This window comes from Miscanthus floridulus, chromosome 7 (genome assembly GCF_019320115.1).
Source record: "Miscanthus floridulus cultivar M001 chromosome 7, ASM1932011v1, whole genome shotgun sequence".
Classification (NCBI taxonomy): Eukaryota; Viridiplantae; Streptophyta; class Magnoliopsida; order Poales; family Poaceae; genus Miscanthus; species Miscanthus floridulus.
Genome location: NC_089586.1, coordinates 107,172,534 through 107,192,207, shown reverse-complemented (window position 1 = coordinate 107,192,207; position 19,674 = coordinate 107,172,534). Strand labels below are relative to the sequence as shown.

The following is a 19,674-nucleotide window of genomic DNA, read 5'->3' as shown; positions in this document are numbered from 1 at the left end:
CTACACTTTGGATTGACCCGCAGCATAGATTTATACACTTTGCATTCAGAGGTAGAGATTATAGGCTGATGAGCTTCAGGGTCAGAGAGATTCTCAGGCTTTAGGAGTAGCCAGTCCGGCTACATGAGGTTTGCTATAGATAGACAGCGCCTCCTAGACGCCCTCATGGTGGTATGGTGCCTTCTATAGATTTGGTCCGCCATTGCTTCACAGAGCCATTCGGTAAAGGGTCGAGCAGGACACCTAGTGACCTCACTCCTACAGCTAGAGTGCTTGATGCTATCATGAGGAGGACCTTGCTTCCTAGGATGGGATATCGCGAGGGCTTGACTCACATACAGTTATGGCTACTGAACTCTCTGATGTAGCAGACTATATTTGATATTTGGGATCTCCTACTATCAGAGATGGAGGATACTATTGTAGAAGGGTTCAGAGGTCACCGACAGTTGCCCTATGCCCACTAGATTACTTTTCTAATTCATAGGGCAGTTACTGTGAGGCCACCTAAGATGCTAGCAGAGTATAGTGATGCTACTACAGAGTTCCCTACATACAACATGACTCAGATGCTCCGCTATAGAGTAGGGAGGACACCCAGCCAGCCACACCATCGTCCAGAGGTGCCAAAGACTATAGCCTAGTAGGATGAGACCATCAAGGGCATAGCAGCTATAGAGGAGAAGCAGCTAGATGCTCAGCAGGAGGGGATGGTCGAGAGCGACCCCAGTGACAGTACTAATGATGACTACCAGGACATCCCTCATATGCCTCCACGACGACATGACCATGAGGCCGGTAGCTCCAGTTCAGCTCCACCTGCACCACAGACAGACCCCGCTCTACTTGCTATCCTTGAGCGGATGAGGTAGGATCAGGCTCATCAGGCCTAGGAGACCGCTGCTACTTTTACATAGTTTCAGACCAGGCAGGATGAGTTTCAGCGATAGCAGCAGGCGATCCAACAGTAGCAGCAGTAGCTTCTCATGCAGCAGCAGTTACTCGGGTTTATGCAGCATGTTGTGATAGCTATTGGGGCTCGACCGCCACATCCTTCACCCCAGATCGGCCAGCTTGCCACCACTTCCATGACTCCAGTTGTACAGCCTAGTGGGCTTCAGAGTTAGGGACATACTACTACTCAGTTTGCTTCACCTATAGAGCAGGTGTCCTAGTGGTTTACCTTGCCAGTGCCAGCCCTGCAGTTCACACCTTTTCAGACAGGCTTCACACCGGCTCAGACTTCCTCGCTGCTGTGCCAGATACTATAGTCTCTAGGAGCCTTGGTGCTACCTTTAGTGAGTTGACATGGCAGCCTACTCCACCATATCTACATGTCTCAGGTCCTTCCACAGTTGCACCTATTACCAGGACTACAGAGACGCTCCCTTCTTTAGTTGCATCATCAGAGCTGCCTGCTACAGTCATACCTACAGAGTCTTAGGCCACACCAGTCCTTGATCTGACCCAGACCGCTTCAGCATCACTTCCAGCAATAGAGGGTTAGACTGCTAAGAGCTTAGGATTAGATGATGATGGCACACAGTTCTAGCTCGCTCCTCGCAACTTAGCGCCCGACTCGTCCGCTGCAGCCCCGCCGACCGACCCTTAGGTTTTAGTGTTTGACGCCAAAGGGGGAGAGGGATCGAGTATGTTAGACTTAGGGGGAGCGACTTATCTAGTGGGAGTTTAGCTTATCTATTATATTTGGTTTTTATGTGTGATACACTATTATGCATTATGTGTTTACTTTCATACATCGAACTATATTTATGTGATGGTGATATCTACATGATCGTGATAGTTATGTGATATGTGACATGTGTGCTCTCTACTTTGAATTATTTATATGTCATATCACTTGTGTTATGTTCATTTGCTTTGCTTCCGTGTTTTACTCCGATGCAAATGAGCCTTATTACTTGTACTTATGCTTATTTCATATCTTTTGAGTACATCGTGTTGGCTTGGGTCATATAAGCTTGCCTAACTCTTTTGTTCTTATTGTCAAAAGCTTATATGAACCAAGCATGTTGAAAACCTCATCTCTTTCATATACTCAAAGTGGTATTGTCATCAATCACCAAAAAGAGGGAGATTGAAAGCATCTAGGCCCCTAGTTGGGTTTCGGTAATTAATGACAATACGTAATTACTATGACTAACGTGTGTTTTACAGAGGCAATTAAGTTAGGTCATGGTAATGGAGATTGATTGGGCAATCATGGTTGTCATGCCCCTACGATGGAAATTGTTTTAGTTTTTAAAGGATAGACGACAAGGTTAAGGATGAACTAGTTCTAAGTGTTGTTTTGGAGTTAGAGAGACACTTAGAGTAGTTTAGGACCTGTTTTTCCTTTGGCCATACTATTAAGGGGGGTATAGATGGTTAGTTTGACCTATGTGAGTCTAATGGGTTAGGTGTGGTGTACACTTGTCAAATCTAGCACTAGGTAGCTCCTAAAAAGCTCTTAGATCAATTGGAGCAAACTTCATTCATGTATGATTGAGAGTTGGAAGTGAATGGAGGGTTAAATGCTGATTGGATGCTAGTTCCAGTGTGACCGGACGCTGGTTCTGGTGTGACCAGACGCTGGCACAGAGTCCAATCAATTCATTTGATCAAGGTGAAATAGTCTGGCGCAACCGGACGCTGAGAGGTGAGCGACCGGACGCTGGGTGCCAGCGTCCGGTCGACTCCAGTAAGGTTCTAGAGAGAGAAAATCATGACCGGCCACGTTCGGTCAGTGCTGATCGGACGTTGTCCAGCGTCCGATCACAACTTAAACACTGGGTTTTTGGGAGAACTGACCAGAGCGTCCGGTCGATCGAATTTCTAAGAGTTTTGGCTGTCGTTGATTATTTACATCTATGCGTTGCATCCACGTATATCATAATAGAAACAACGATGGACCATGGAGATGACCGGAGTAGCAAAAAAAATGGTGCCATGGTGATCATGCCGCCACGATGGGATGCTAACTTTTGGTTATATCTTACCCAGGCAAGCTCCGGTGTATAACCCCTATTATTCTGCACTTTAATTTATGCTTGTGCATTAAGTTTAAGGAGTTGAATGAAACCCACTTGCATATATATATATATATATATATATATATATATATATATATATATATATATCCTTACCCTATGAGTTTTACTAGTATGACAGGATCGTGTAGATTGCTATGCTACAGGACTCCAATAAAAGTCGAGTAATTGCCTGTCACTCGCGAGAGATATGAAAGATATTATTGTTGTTATTATATAACAATCACATGGAATATATATGAATGATAATTAGAGATCGAACAGAATAGTACTTTGGATCCGGACTTAGTTTGGCATTCGAGCGAGGCTCGGGTTGCACTTGTTTCGCCTATGTCGGTTAAGGACCGGCCGTTGCAATGGATGGTAGTCAGATCATAGACTTATTATTCAGAACATATACTTATGTATGGGCGTGGAAAGGCTCATTGCTCTCTTGTTATGGGTTCCGGCACTTTCCAGACCGATGATTGGAGGCGGGGATGGTGGAGGTCTAAGCACCGCATTGAATCCGAGACTCAGGAGCGGGGGCTTGGAGTACAAGTTTGGACGGAGACCTGAACCCCATGATAGGAGGGTAGTGAGTTGGTCTTGCTTGTGTTTGGGGTACAAGCGGGGCATGTATTTTAGGGTATCTAGCTGGGATACATTGGTTCGCTAATCGCCGGATGATTCGGTACGATTTCTCTAGTCTAGCACTCTAGTAAGAACTGAAAGATGAAACATGGTAAAATGATTCTGATTGCTTACCACCTGCTTGAAAGTAGCACAGGTGCTTACATAGAATGGTTAGTTAATGAACTAATGTTGACTGCTAATAAAATTAAATATAAGGACGCACGTTTAGTAATGCTCCTGCAGATGTAATAAATCCATAAGCTAAATAGGCTTGCATATCTTTAGTCTTTTATTTTCTTCTATCGGGTAAGTCTTGTTGAGTATAATTGAGTACTTAGGGTTTTGTTTCCCCCATGTTGCAGGTGACAGACGGATGCTAGAGCTGACTCTTGTGTGTGGAACCCTCCTGGTGGGCTCAGAGAGGATTTCTTTACGTTGCGATCATAGTTTTTATTTATAACTCTCACTAAATATTTTTATAAATAGAAGTTTTATAATTTGTTGTCATAGTTTATATATCAATGCTTCATCATGTCATGAATAGATATTTATTTTCGCTGTAACTCTGATCACATGTTTATATTCCACTGTTAAATTAAATTGTTCACAACTCTTATAACATGATCATATTCTGCTATTATAAATAATAAATATTATACTCTGATATTGCATGGAAAGTAATGTAAGAAATGGCTAAAATGTTGTAAGCTTTATTCTCTCATTTGTGATCCTGATAAAAAAATGTGGATTTTCGAGTTTTTTATTGGGGCGCGCTCGACAGAACTGCGTAATTTAGTGTCCTCCCTTGAGTACTTAGTGTCTAATAAAAAGACAAGTACTCCTGAAAGACATTAGACTAAATGGTTCTGCCACACATACAATAAAAAAAAGAAAATAGAAAAAGGAAACAAAAAGAATAATAAAAGACCGCCACAAAAGGAAAAATGAAAAAAGAAAGGGAAGGAAAAAAGAAATAGAAGAAAAGAAAAGAATTAAAGATAAAGAAAATGATAATAAAAATAAAAGACCACATAAAAGAAAAAATTAAACAAAAAAAGAAAAGAAAAAGAAAAAGAATGAACGAAAGGAAAAAGAAACGCAAAAAGCATAAAACAGATACATAAAATTTAGGGGAAAATAAAGTAAATATTAGAAAAATAAATAAATAAAAATAAGAATAAAAATCCATATAAAAAAGAAACATAATAATAAGAAAAAAAAAAGAGAAACATGTACGTACCTGGAATGCGTCCACGTCGTATGTAACCGCACCGAAAGAATAAGCTCGCGCTGAATGCGCCCACGTCGTAGGTAACTGGGTGGGCCGTGGGTTGTGCTCGCACTGCTGTATCGCGCATGGGCCGAAATTCGTATAATCCCGTAGAAATGCTCACGGGGGGTCGGCGAGCGACTCGCGTCCGACTGGTCGGCAGCGACGGTTTCCGCGAATCCTTCGCTGCGCCGCCGCGCTGGAAGCCGGCCCGGACCCGTGGGCAAGTTGCCGGGAGTCAACGGCCTGTTGCTGGAGCCACTGCCCACTGCTAGTGCTGGCCCGCGGTGCCATTGCACGTCGCGCGCGGACGAGCGAGCGCAGTGAGTGGATCGCTTCCGGTGTCCGGCGATGGCGATTGGCGACCAAACGAGAGTGGATAACTCTTTTTTTCAGCGCTTTTTTTTTTTAAGATACGACCTGTTCGTTTGATTTATAAGCCGTACTTTTTCAACCAACAAACAATATTTTTCTTTCATAACAAATTAGCCAACCGTACTTTTAGTCATGGCTTATCAGCCAAGCGAACAGAGCAATAATAATTGTCCGAATTAAAACTTTGCGGAAATAGATTATTTTCTATCTAGGAAAAAAACTCATCATGCTGACTGAAATGCGAGATCAAGCAGCTAATAGTTAGCTACTAAAATTAGCTCTAGTGAATCTATATATTTCAATAATTGACTACTAAAATTAGCCTCGGTTGATCCAAACACTCCAACTAATGCATAGTAATTTTCACGCTTTTCACCGAGGAAACAGCAGGAGTTACCCTACAGTACCCTGAATTCCTGAAACACGCCCCTACAATGCTTCAGCAGATATAGCAACCAAAAAATGTAGGCAGAATCCGTGGAAGAAGGGATTGGAAGAAGCTCTCTGCAGCCTGTACCAGGCGTTGTCTCTCATACTGCAACAAATTTATTGGATGTTCGGACTTCAGAGGGCACCAGGCGTGTCTCTCATGCTTATGTTCAAGCTGTTTCTCATTGTTCTCCTCCCAACTCCCATATTGCCCTTTGTCATCATGGCAACAAATTCCCCGTAATCAATGCGCCCATCCTGATTAAGGAAAACAGAAAAAGGGCAGTTACTGTACATGTTGAAGTGGTAGGTCATATATGCTGTGTGCAAAATGCAGAAGTTGTAAACATTTTTTATTTAATATACTGAAGAAATACCAGCGACACAAACAGGCAAGGGAATTTACAGGTTGCGCAACAGCAAACAAATACTGTACATCTTCAGGTCCTTTTACATCAATCAGCAAGCGTTCAGATCATATTTTCCCAGACAAATAATGTATGCTATGCAGTTCAGGTATATATATCAGAAATCATTCTTGTCCAAGGATGGCTACAATGCAAAATTTTCCTGCTTCTTTACAAATACAACGAAATGAGATTCAGTGCATCCTTTATGCATGGGATAACTAGAATTTAAACCCAAACTAATGCAAAGTTAACATAAGAAAATCAATATACTTACATTATCCTGGTCAGCTTCTTTAATCACATCATCAAGAAAAGCAGCTGGCATGTTATGCTCTTTGCACGCTTGTTGAAGCTCATCCACAGTAATGTAACCACTGCCATCTTTGTCAAAATACGAAAATGCTGCAACTAGATGTTCCTCACGCTCCAGTTTATTGAGGTGCAATGTAGCAGCAATGAATTCTATATAATCAATGGTCCCACTGTTGTCTATATCAGCCTAAATGATTCAAATAAAACAAAGGTAACTAATTATCATGTAGTCTACTTCACACTTTAGGACTAATTCTAAAAACTAATTCTGGGTGGAAACCCCCCCACTGAGATTCATTAAAAAAGAAGCGCTCATTCTAAAATTCGTACTCCCTCCATTACAAATTATAAGACGTTTTGACTTTTCTAAATACATTGTTTTTTATTATGCATCTAGATATAGTGTATATCTAAGTGCATAGCAAAAGCTATGTACGTAGAAAAGCCAAAACATCTTATAATTTGGAATGGGGGGAATACATCATAACTCACGGCCTCCATATGGAGTATTTATTGAATTATAAGGACATGAAAAATAAAAATGGCTTTCACGCACATTGAGTAGTAACATATAAGCAAATTCATCGGAAACAGAACCATTATTGTTTAAAGGAAATTTTAGCCATGGAATGCCTGAAACATGAAACTTTTTATTGTAGCCAAGACATCACAGCATAACAAAAAGATGAAAATGACAAAAACTTATTCAGTCTCAAAATTCTGAAATACATCAGTCAATGCAATGGCTTTCGATCAAGTTTTGCCAAATTGGTGACGAAAATCTTGGCCAACAGATTGGCTGGTCGCCTTGATGAAATGGTCTCTCCCAATCAAAGTGCCTTTATCAAAAGACAGTTCATCCAAGATAATTTTATGCTGGTCCAACAGACGGTTAAATTCTTGCACTCTCAAAAACAGCCAAGGATCCTCCTAAAACTTGACATCACAAAAGCCTTTGACTCCATATCATGGTCGTTTCTGTTGGAGGTGTTGGAAAAACTTGGCTTTGGGTCAAGATGGCGTGATCTGCTGTGTGTCTTGATTGTCTCATCATCTACTCAGGTCCTGCTGAATGGCACCCCTGGTGACTACATACAGCACAGAAGAGGGCTCCGTCAGGGAGATCCCCTCTCCCCATTGCTTTTCATTCTGGTCATGGATGTTCTGAATTGGATGGTCACAAGAGGCTCAGAAGATGGTCTGCTGTGTTGGCCCCTGGATCTCCGACATGGGTGAGCCAACCGCTCACCGATGTTGCCGACCACACACTATGGCTAGAGGTAGAAGAAGGGAGGGAGAACAGAGCACACACACAGCACAAGCACCAGCGTTGGCCGGAGCTCTGCAGAGGAGATGGCAAAACTGAACTCACTCACTTTACTGAGTTGCAGTAGGAAGCTATATATACAACTCTACACATCTAATCCTAGTGCACAGACATGTCAGGCTGCTACAGTGACTGGAAGTGACAGCAGGACTGACTTTGACGCCTGCCCCTACTGTGGCTACAGTGCGGCAGGTGAGCCTTTCGGCGCCTGTCCCTGCAACGGCTACAGTGCAGCAGCAGGGGAGCCCTTTCGGCGCCTGCCCCTGTCGCGCCGTACAGAGGAGAGTAGCAGATTACTTAACAATTATTTCCCTAATCCTACTACTAACCCTAGAACCTCCACCATGCCGATCATCTTCTTCAGCTCCGTGAACTGAAGACGGCCGAACGGCTTGATGAGGACGTTCGTGAGTTGCCGACCAGTTTCGACGAACTCGATGACGATCTGCCCTCCATCGACACAGTCCCTGAGGAAGTAAAACTTGACGTCGATGTGCTTGCTCCGGTCGTGGAGAACCGGATTCTTCGCGAGGGCGATGGCGGGCTGGTTGTCCACCATCAATGCTGGTGGGTGAGCTTCCACACTGGTCATCTCGCCCAGCAGCTGGCGCAGCCACACAGCTTGGCACGCCGCTGTGGACGCCGCCACGTACTCTGCCTCGTACGTGGACAGCGCCACCACCTTCTGTTTCAGCGACAACCATGAGATTAGAGCTGACCCGAGGAAGACGAGCACGCCAGAGGTGCTCCGCCGTTCGTCGATGTCCTCCGCCATGTCTGCATCGCTGAATACAGTGAGCTGCAGCCCACTTCCGCCGGTCTTGAGGAAGATGATCCCCTGATCCACCATCCCCTTGATGTAGCGCAGCAGTCGTTTCACCGCGGCTCAGTGATCCTCTCGGGGATCCTCCATGAAGCGGCTGACGTAGCCCATGGTGAACGCAATGTCCGGCCTCGTGTGGACTAGGTAGCGCAGATCGCCGACCGGTAGAGTGTTGCATCTACCCTCGCCGCGGTACTGGCCTTCGTTAGCTTCAGCCGCTCCTCCATCGGAGTCACGCACGGCTTGCACTCAGCTATGCTGCTCCGCTCCAACAGCTTCGAGGCGTACGCGCTCTGACCGAGCGTGAGCGCCTCCTTCCCCTGTCTCACCTCGATGTCGAGGTAGTAGGAGAGCGCGCCGAGATCGCTCATTCGAAAACGAGCCGCCATCTCGTGCTTGAAACTGTCGATGTCCTCCGCACGCGCGCCGGTGACGATCAAGTCGTCCACATACACGTCGACGACGAGCTCCTCCTTCCCCCGTCGCCGCGTGTAGAGCGCGTGCTCGGTTGCGCACCGTGTGAACCCAAGTTCGCCCAGCGTGGCATCAAGTTTGGCGTTCCACGCTCGTGGGGCCTGCCGCAGCCCGAAGAGCGCCTTGCGCAGTAGGAGCACCCTATGCTCTGCTCCCTTGACGGCGAAACCCGGAGATTGCCTGACGGAGACCGTCTCCGCCAGCTCGCCGTTGAGGAAGGCCGATTTTACGTCCAGGTAATGGACGCGCCAGTCCTTCGCTGCTGCCAAAGCTAGCAGTAGTCGGATAGACTCTATGTGCGCTACCGGCGCAAAGACTTCCTCGAAGTCGATGCCCTCGCGCTGGACAAAACCTCGGGCGACGAGACGCCTTGTGCTTGACAATGGCACCGCGCTCGTCACGCTTGACCTTGTACACCCACTTTAGGCCGCTCGGACGACATCTTGGAGGAGGATCGACGAGCTCCCAAGTCTCATGTTCCTCGATCGCCTTCATCTCCTCCAGCATCGTCCGTCGCCAATTTGCATCGCGCTCGGCCAGCGCGAACGTGGGTGGTTCCTCTGCACTGACGAGAAGCAGCTCTGGGTCATCGAGCAGCCGACCCGCCAGGCCTGAGGGCCCTATGCCGCAGACGATGTCGTCCAGCCTGCGGAACCGCACCTCCTCACCGTCGTGGAAGGCATCCACGAACTCAGTGATGTCGTTTGGAGGTGAGGCGAACTCGATCGGCGTCAATGGAGTCCCCTGTTCCGCCGGAGTGGTCGGCACAGCACTTGAAGTGCTCGGCACCCCGGCTGCAGTGCTCGGCACTACTCCTGGACCGCTCGTCACCACTCATGGAGTGGTTTGCACCACTGCAAGAGTGCTCGGCACCAGTCTTGGAGTGGTTGGCACCACTACAAGACCTCTCGGCTCCACTACGGGAGCGTTCAGCACCCGTCCTGGAGTGGTCGGCACCACTGCAGGACCGCTTGGCACCACTCCTAGAGTGCTCGGCATCCCTCCCGGAGTGCTCGGCACCGCCCCAAGAGTGCTCGGCTCTGTGGAGTGGTCGGCACCTCCTCTCCAGCGTCTCCACCACCATGAATGACCAAGTGCTTGACGACGAAGATGCTGGTGAAGCCGCCAGCTTCTCCTATGCCCGGACTGTCCCAGTCCCACCCGGACTGTCCCAGTCCCAGGCCGCCTTCTCGTCAAAAACGACGTCGCGCGAGAAAACCACCTTGCCTCCACGTGGGTCGTAGAGTCGGTACGCCTTGTTACCTTCCTCGTAGCCCAGGAGCACCATCGGTGTGCTCCTGTCCTCCAGTTTGGTGAGGACCGACTTCGTCTTCCTAACGTGGCTGATGCAGTCGAATGTCCGGAGGAAGGACACGCTCGGCTTGCGCCCATACCAAGCTTCAAACGGCGTCACGCCCTTTAGGGCCTTTGTGGGCGCGCGGTTGAGGATGAACACCATCGTAGTCACCGTCTCATCCCAGAACCTTGCCGGCATGCTCTTGGCCTTCATCATGGATCGAGCCATGCCAACCACCATCTGGTTCAGCCGCTCCACCATGCCATTTTGCTGTGGCGAGTACGGTGCGGTGTGGTGTCGCACCACACCTTGATCCGCGCAGTACGCAACGAACTCCACCGAAGTGAATTCGTCGCCGCGATCAGTCCACAACACGCGCAACTTCTTACCGCTCTCCGCCTCCACGCGCGCCTTGAACTTCTTGATCGCCTCCGCCGCCTCGTCCTTGCTCGTCAGGAGTTGCAGCCACATAGCGACTGCAATCATCCACGAGCAGGAGGAAGTACCGCCGACCACCGTTTGTGGCTGGCGTGATTGGCCCGCAGAGATCACCGTGGACGAGCTCGAGAGCGTCCGCCGTGCGATACTTGGCCGCCTTTGGGAATGGCAGGATCCTCTGCTTCCCGGCCAGGCAACTGTCACACAGCTCGCCTGCGTGCTTGATGTGGGGCAGCCCTCGAACCATCTTCTCCAGCCGACCGAGTGCGTCGAAGCTAAGATGGCCGAACCGGGCATGCCACAGCCACGGCTCCTCGGTGTACCGTGCTGCCAGGCACACCGGCTGCTCCACCTTCAAGTCGAGCAGGTACAGCCGGTTCCGAGACCTCTTCACCTTGGCAAGAATCCGTTGTTCCCGGTCCCTGATCCTGAGGACGCCGTCCTTGATCAATACCTCGCTGCCGCGCTCATCCAGCTGACCAATGCTGATGATGCTTGAACGCAGCTGCGGGATGTAATATACATCCGTCAGCGCGCGGTGCTCGCCGTTCTGGCACCTAAAGATGATGGTGTCGAGTCCTCGGATCGCTACCCTTGAGCCGTCACCGAACTTCACCGTGCCGATCACGTGGCCGTCGAGCTCGGAGAAGGCTTCCTTGGAGCCAGTGATGTGGTTGCCGGCGCCGGAGTCCAGGTACCACCGCTGCTCCTGCTCGCCGCCCACACTTCCGAGGTGGACTTGGGCGCGCGGTTCGTCGAGGTTGACAGCCTTCAGAGCCTTGCCGTGCCCTTTCACCGCCAGCACCTCTCCCTTCTCCTTAGTCTCAACATCGTGCAGTGCACAGAACGCAGCCATCAGGAGAGTGGCATCATCGTCCTCATCAGCATACGCTAAATGAGCCTTAGCCTTCTTCTCCTGCTTGCGATTTGGGCACTCATTTGCCCAATGACACGTCTTCCCGTAGCGCCGACAGGCGTTGAGGTCAACCTTATTCTTCTTCTCCGAAGAAGCCTTGCCGCGGCGCCTGCCATCGCCACCGCGGCAAGAGGAGGCTTCCCCGGACTTTTTCATCCGGACAGCCCACTCCTCCTCTATCAGCAGCAGCTTGCCTCTGTCCGTCGTTGCTGTGGCCTGCTCCATGCGCTCGTCCACCGCCCGCAGACTGGCCTGTCATATCCTCGATGGTGAGGGTGGACAAGTCCAGCATCAGTCTCTATGGAGAGAGCGATCTGGATGTACTTCACCGGCACGGAGTGGTGGTACTTGGAGACCGCTCCTCTTCTTCGTCGATGGTGACGTCAGTGGCTCCTCAGCTTGCTGATGAGCGACTGCATGCGGAGGGAGAAGTCCTCCACCGACTCACCATCCTTGAACTTGATGGTGGCGTACTCCTGCTTCAGCAGCTTGGCCATCGCCTTCTTTGCGCGGTCGGAGCCGACGCGCATCGCTGCAATGGCCTCCCACGCCTCCTTAGCAGAGTTCTTCGCCCCCTAACGGCTCCCTGTACTCCGCTGGCACAGCAGCGAGGATAGCCTCCAACGCTGACATGTCGCCTTCTTCGTTGTCGGTACCCTTGTCAATGGCATTCCAGAGCCGTCGGGCTCTGAGCTTGACCTTCATGGTCACCGCCCACTCACCATAGTTGGTGCGAGTCAGCGTCGGCCAACTGGTGCCGCTGACCTCCCGCACCTTGCGCACGACGACCTCCTGTCGTGGCTGGACAGCCATAGCAGCGCCGCTACTGTCGTCCATCTCCAAACCGTCCGTCATCGCCAGCAGTTAGTTCGACGACGACGCTTGTACGGCTCTGATACCACTTGTTGGCCCCTGGATCTCCGGCACGGGTGAGCCGACCGCTCACCGACGTTGCCGACCACACTATGGCTAGAGGTAGAAGAAGGGAGGGAGAACAGAGCACACACACAGCACAAGCACCAGCGTTGGCCACAGCTCTGCAGAGGAGATGGCAAAATGGAACTCACTCACTTTATTGAGTTGCAGTGGAAAGCTATATATACAACTCTACCCATCTAATCCTAGTGCACAGACATGTCAGACTGCCATGCTGCTACAGTGACTAGATGGGACAGCAGGGCTGACTTTAGCGCCTACCCCTGCTGTGGCTACAGTGCGGCAGGTGAGCCTTTCGGCGCCTTCCCTTGCAGCGGCTACAGTGCAGCAGCAGGGGAGCCTTTTCGGCGCTGCCACTGCCGCGCCGTACAGAGGAGAGCAGCAGATTACTTAACATGTTGCAGCCTTTATCCAGGATGCCAATCCAGCATAGGATTTCTCTATATGCAGATGACGTGGCCCTCTTTCTCCAGCCGACAGCTGCAGACATTAACTTGACACTGAACATACTCCAACTATCTGGAGATGCTTCCGGTCGACCAATGTGCAAAAGAGCAACGTGCTGCCAATTTAGTTTTCGGAAGAAAATATGGCTCTCATTCAGAATCTGCTACCTTGTGAAATCCTCGACTTCCCTAGCAAGTACCTTGGGCTACCACTCTCCCTTAGGAAACTAACTAGAGAGCAATTCCAGCCCATTATTGACAGAATTGCCGATCAGTAGAGCAGAAAGAGTGGTACAGGTTCAGTTTGTTCTCACGGCAATGTTAGTTTATCTGGCCATGACAACTAACCTGCCACCTTGGGCAATTAAAGCAATCGATAAAATCAAATGAGCTTTTGTCTGGAGGGGTCGCAAAGAAGCAAAAGGAGGACACTGTCTCATTGCTTGGCCTAAAGTGTGTCGATCTCGGGAACTTGGTGGACTGAATATCTCTGATCTGAAATCCCTGAATTATTCCGTAAGGGTTAGATGGCCATGGCTCCAGAAAACTGAACCTGACAAGCCCTGGGCAACCCTGCCACTTCAAGTTTGTAAGGAGGTTGAAAGCCTCCTCTCCCTGGCAGTGTGTACTGAAATTGGAGATGGGGCCAACACTTTATTTTGGAGAGATAGATGGCTGGCCGGGAAGAGCATCCAGTACCTTGCCCCAAAGGTGTATGCATTAGTGACTAAAAGGAGGTCTGGAAGGCGCACTGTGATGGAGGCCCTCAATAATGATAAATGGCTGGAGGATATTCAAGGCGCCATCTCCCTGGAAGCACTAATGGAGTACCTGGAGCTTTGGGACATAATTTCTGCTGTGGTACTTCAGGAAGGCGTACCTGACAGACATATTTGGAGGCTATCCACTACTGGTCAGTACACCGCAAAATCTGCTTATGATGCTCTTTTTTAGGGTGCCATCTGCTTTGAACCCTATGAACGAATATGGAAGTCATGGGCTCCACCAAAGTGTCGCTTCTTCATGTGGCTGGTGGCACATAACCGATGTTGGACAGCAGATCGGCTGGCCAAGTGAGGGCTCCCCCACCATGATCGCTGCCTCATGAGGAAGACATCCAACACCTCTTGATTGGATGCGTGTTTGCCAGACAGTTCTGGTTTTCCCTTCTTCAGCAGGTCGGCCTCTCCACCCTCGCTCCGCAGCCCAGCGATACATCTCTGGATGAATGGTGTCCAGTGCGGAAAGGGTGGTTACGGATGATGTAAAGAAAGGGCTAACTCTATTATCATCCTTGGATCCTGGATTATTTGGAGGCACCGCAATGACTGTGTTCAATGGAGCTGCTCCCAACACTAGAGCGGCTTTGGCCCTTGATATGGAGGAGGTAAAGCGGTGGAGTCTGGCAGGGGCAAAGGGGCTCACCCTGCTCACTGCTAGGGAGAGAGGTTAAGGTTGTGCTCTCCCAACATTGGTCGGGTCTTGCCTTTATGTAATAGGTGATTAGGATCAGAAACTTCTAGTGGTGTGTGTGTGGGGTGGGGGGGGGGGGGGGGGGGGGGGGGGGGGGGTCAATGATACGCAGCTTTCCTGCGTGTTCGAGAGAAGAGAGAGAGAGAGAGAGAGAGAGATCTTTAGTATCCAAAACATTCCCAGCTCTGGCAAATTTAAATATCACCTAAAGTCCTTAACACTAGGACGGCAAGAACAGCATACATGTCATACCATATTTCCTAATCCAAGAATACTGATCATATTGTGCAAGAAAAACCCGCTGGCAAAAGCTTAAACGTAAGGTCCTTTTCGTCAACAACCTAAAGCTGTCTCATAGCAGATCCAAAACAACAACAAAAAGTCCTAAGCGATAATTGATATTAAAAAAACTTACCGCCTCCATGAGATCACGAATTTCAGTATCCTTTAATGTGGAACCATACTTTCTCAATCCTTCTTTCAGTTCATCATATGTAATTGCACCGCTATTATCTGTATCCATTGCCATGAACATTTCCTTCAGCCCTGCAATCTCCTCCTCCGAAAGGCTCTCGGCAATTACCTGGTCGAAGTAGAATAAATACAAATCCTCTATTAACAGAAAAGTCAAGAAAGCTGCTCGAATACAATGCAGCAACATGAGGACGATACCAACACAACTATACTAAAAATACTAATAGCCTTGGGCTGGTAGCAGTTGGTAATCTTAGGTAAAGATGGCAGATCAGTTGCAGAAAATGGAACCCAGTTGATTTATATAAATAATTAATCATGTAAAGCAATAATCAAAATTGCATGTAATATAATAGTGGAAGCACTAGCCTTCACAAGACAGAGGTCCTACATAATATAGATTAGAAAAAAGTAAGAAGAAACAAAAACTAAGCACATATGCAAATGGCAGGAACTTCACTGTTATGCACCCAGACAGGAACAAGCATTGTGAAGGCCAATGAACCATTACTACACCTATGTAAAAAAACTATATAATCCACCCAAAGAAAAAATAAATGCTCTTACCTGCAAAGCCATCTTCTTTAACTTATTCATCGCTGAGAACTGCTTGATGCGAGACAGGACGGCTGGATCAAGAGGACGATCAGGAGCAACTCCATGGTCACAAATCCATGGATGACCTGAACACAAGAAAATTGTGTTTCTTATCAGAACAACTGTGCAGATATTAATACTAGGCATTAAAAAAAGTGGGTGCACAGTCACTGTTCACAATTTCAAGTAGCCATGCTTAGCATATACTTGTATCTGCACAATAGAAATGTACAGAAGAACAGTATATTCAACTAACCAACGAAATTATTAGAGAAAAGGGAAGCAACAAGCTCTGTACAGGTGAAACTAACTAACATAGAACTTCATGTGCTGTTAAGCGCTCCGATGGGAGAGGATTCAACATTCTTATTATAAGATCCTTCGCACTCTCAGAGATCACAGGCCAGGGATCCGAATCAAAATCAATTACACCTTTCAAAACAGCATCGAAAATTCCTTGCTGTGTCTCTGCAATGATTACATTTAGAAAATCAGTCTTGAAGAGGAAAAGATCTGTCCATTAAAAACTGAATTTGGACCTTTGGTAATCAAGGGTCAATAGAATGCCAATACCTCGCGTAAAAATATTATGGACTTTGAACAGCAAACATTTTACTGAAAATAGGAAGAAAACAAAGATGAAGCTGTACCTGCCCAAAATGGCGGTACGCCACTTAGAAGTATGTAAAGAATTATTCCAGCTGTCCACACATCAGCTTCTGGTCCATATCGTTTCCGCAGCACTTCTGGAGCTACATAGTAAGGGCTTCCCACAACATCGGTAAAAATTTGACCTAAAATAAATAAACAACAAGGGGAAACATGGTTTACGATCTGCAGCAAGCAGCATTGAACGTAAACTTCAATATCCTAATCAAATGAATGCATTTGCACAAGAGAACAAGGGGGAGAGGGTTTTAAGAGATAGTAGTAGAATAACGTTTCAAGTAAGCAAATGAATGCTAATTTGAATGACTTCAAAACTTGCCTTCAGCAATAGAAAAATAGTCGAAATACTTTGCCAGTAATTTCAGTGACGTTATCTAGAATAATGTTTTTGCAGTAATGTTTTCCCCTTTCAATGCTATCTTGAATAATGTTTCGCAAGTTCTCTCAGTAATCTATAATATAATTGTCATGATTCTTTTGGGACAGTAAAATGAAACTGACCCACAATCGCAAATCACTGCATAACAAATCAAATATGTAAACTGTTCAGCACACACTAACAATTGCAGTGCATAATAAATCATGTCTACAGAGTTGCAGTGACATAACTCTTGAAAATTGCATGGACACAAACTTTGGGCGCAGCATTTCCTTCAATAGTAGTATGATTCCAAGATGGAACCTCCCCAATTCTTGACAGCCAACGTTACTAAGTCATTCTCTGTTTTGCTTTTAACTCATTTTATTGTTTTCTGTTCCTCTCTCCTCACCTCATTGTAAAAATCTACAAGGACTTCCATGTCTCATTGTAATTATACACCACTTGCAATAAAAGTTCAGGTTGCCTATTGGGCCACCGTAGTTTATTCCTTTTTTAATTAAGTCATTGTAATGCAGACTATATCGATGTTTCACCAATTAGCATCAAGACAAAGCAAGCACAATGAACACAAGCCCCCCCAACGGTGACTCACCAGGCTTGAAGAACACTGAGAGGCCGAAGTCGATGGCCTTGAGCGACATATCGTCATCCTTGTTCGCGAGCAAGAAGTTCTCGGGCTTGAGATCCCTGTGCATTACCCCGAGCGAGTGGCACGCTTCGACGACCCCAACGATAATGCGCGTGAGTTCCGCGGCCTTACGCTCGCTGTAATGTCCACGCTGTATGATACGGTCGAACAGCTCCCCGCCCGCGCAGAGCTCCATAACGATGTGGACGTACTGCTGGTCCTCGAACGCGCCCTTGATGGCGACGACGTTACGGTGGTCGGCCAGGTGGTGCATAATCTGGATCTCGCGGCGCACGTCCTCGACATCCTCCCTGGTGATGAGCTTCCGCTTGGCTATACTCTTGCAGGCGTAGTCCACGCCCGTGGCGAGGTCCGTGCAGAGGTAGGTGGTGCCGAACTGCCCCTGCCCCAGCTTGCGGCCGAGCGCGTAGTGGTCGCGGAGGCTCGGGGTCGGGTGGCCCAGCACGTTGGCCGTGAGCTCCGCGGGGGCCGGCACCCCGCGCCGCATGCCTGGGGCGGGGGGCGGGGCTAAGCCGTCCGCCGCGGCTCCCGCCTCGGCCGGACGCGTGGCTCGCTTCCCGTTCCCGTGCGGCGCGGGCTCATCGGCGGCCGCGGAGGCGGCGACGGGTGCGTAACCCGCCGCGTCGCGGCGCTGCGACGCGCTTCCGCGGAAGCTGGCGAAGTACTTGGATCTAAGCGTGACGCCGCACGTGTTGCCCATCACACTCTCGGCGCGGGCGCGGGCGCGGGCGCGGGCGCGGCGGGGACGCCGATCACTCTCGCATGTACCTCGGCCTCCCTCGGGGTTTAGGGGGGAGAAGAAGTCGCGGCGTGGCGTGGGCACGAGACGCGGGGCGCGGGCGATGGAGATGGAAAGGAGAGAGCGCCTCGGGTGCGAATTGGAGTCGGGGCTCGGATGTCGGCGCAAGTGGGAGAGAGGAGCGCGGGCGGGGAGGAGGAGGGTTCACGGCGGCTTCGCGGTCAGTCGGTCTCGCTGCGGGGAAAGCGAAGCGAAGGCCGCTTTGCTGCGGTCGCGCTGTGCCCTGTCTGGCTGGCGGTGGCGCTGCTCCGGTTGGATCGGCAGACTGGAGAGGATATACTATCTGCCATTGTCAGCGCGCTGCTACCACAGCCGTACTCCTATGCAAAAATATCCAGTCAAACAGCCTGCTAGCTGGTGTTGGTTCGTTGTGAGGAAAAAATACTGATAAGTTCTGGTTGAAACCAAGCAACGAACATGCTGAAGAAAAAGTTTTGACCGGTTATTTCCGTTGTTGGCATTGGAAACGTTTTCGATTTCTTCTTGCGCTAAGGTTTCCCTCATTTGGTCATTTGGCTTACGCATTGAGTGACTTTTGGTGTGTTTGATTTGTGAGTCAACTAAGCTTTATGAGGTGATGCATCATGAGTTCATCCTATGTATTTTGGTGGAATCAACTTATTACTAATTATTAGCCTGTAAGAAATGAGGTGATGATAGATCAACTCAGTGCATTTCACGAACCAAATACAAAAAAGTGAGAAGTAGAAAAATGATGAATCACCTCATTTCTCAACCAAACACATAACAATGTCTAGAGTAGTTCATACGAGGAGAGGGTCATCCTCCTAAACCGAATATTGTTGTTAGATTCACGACAATTCCATCTCTTAGGGCGTGGTTAATTAGGTTTCGTTTCTACGTAGCCATGATGATATCTGTCAACGAGGCTCTCGCAGGCTTACATTCTTTGCAATGCAAGATAGCAAGATAGTTTGTTTGGCTCACATTTTCTGTTCGTAGTGTGTGACCGTTGAAGATGATTAATTTGGTCTCTTGCTACTCACAGCCTATAAGAAACTAGGTGGTTTTTCTCCCAAAATCAAATAATACTTCGGTTGTAAGTTCACAGACCCCATGCTTGCTGCCTTCGTGTTGAAGATTGTTGATCGGAGTCGTCGGAGCTCAGCAGACCGCACACGGCTAGTATGTGCGCCACGGGCAACGTGCGGCGGCGGGGATCAGGGGCGCTCGTGCGTACGGGCGGATACCGGATAGGTGCGCGCTCCGGCTTGCCAGTTGCCACGCGCGCCGGCACCCTTTCTCTCGCTGCCATGCGGTGCCGGACAGATACGGACCCTGCTGACAGTGAAGCTTTGTGCTGCAGCAAGAGCGTTTCTCGTTAATTTTTAGCTGGTCCGTGGACGTTTTAGCTGTTCGAGGCCAACTGCAGCCAGGGTATAGCTGTGCCTGTCCGCTAGGGCGAGTGCCAAGTGGGGTGGGAAATGATGGGCATAGGGAAAGAGGCGGTCCGTGGTGCTGGCAGCTGCAGCCAGGAGAAGCCAGCAACTGG

At 48.8% G+C, this 19,674-nt stretch overlaps 1 protein-coding gene across 2 annotated transcripts; it reads right to left on the bottom strand.

Annotated features, from left to right (window-relative positions):
- Positions 1-5,439: 5,439 nt before the first annotated feature.
- On the bottom strand, positions 5,440-18,465 carry LOC136467494 (calcium-dependent protein kinase 5-like). 2 transcript variants are annotated; one of them, XM_066466210.1, is made up of 7 exons: positions 17,306-18,462; positions 16,313-16,456; positions 15,978-16,130; positions 15,633-15,748; positions 15,007-15,174; positions 6,424-6,648; positions 5,443-5,997 (listed from the first exon to the last, which is right to left on the bottom strand). In XM_066466210.1, exons 1-7 carry the CDS (start codon positions 18,060-18,062, stop codon positions 5,875-5,877), a joined length of 1,686 nt encoding a protein of 561 aa, XP_066322307.1. In that variant the 5' UTR covers positions 18,063-18,462; the 3' UTR covers positions 5,443-5,874. The 2 variants fall into 2 exon arrangements, with proteins under 2 accessions (XP_066322308.1, XP_066322307.1); XM_066466211.1 differs by lacking the exon at positions 15,978-16,130 and having other exon boundaries at positions 5,440-5,997; positions 17,306-18,465.
- Between the last annotated feature and the right edge of the window lie 1,209 nt (positions 18,466-19,674).

Excerpts from the sequence above, each read along its gene's own strand:
- LOC136467494 (XM_066466210.1), bottom strand. The coding sequence starts at position 18,062 with ATGGGCAACACGTGCGGCGTCACGCTTAGATCCAAGTACTTCGCCAGC. Across the intron at positions 16,131-16,312 it reads CGTACCGCCATTTTGGGCAG|AGACACAGCAAGGAATTTTC; the intron begins GTACAGCTTCAT and ends TAATCATTGCAG. Across the intron at positions 6,649-15,006 it reads TTCGTGATCTCATGGAGGCG|GCTGATATAGACAACAGTGG; the intron begins GTAAGTTTTTTT and ends TGAATCATTTAG.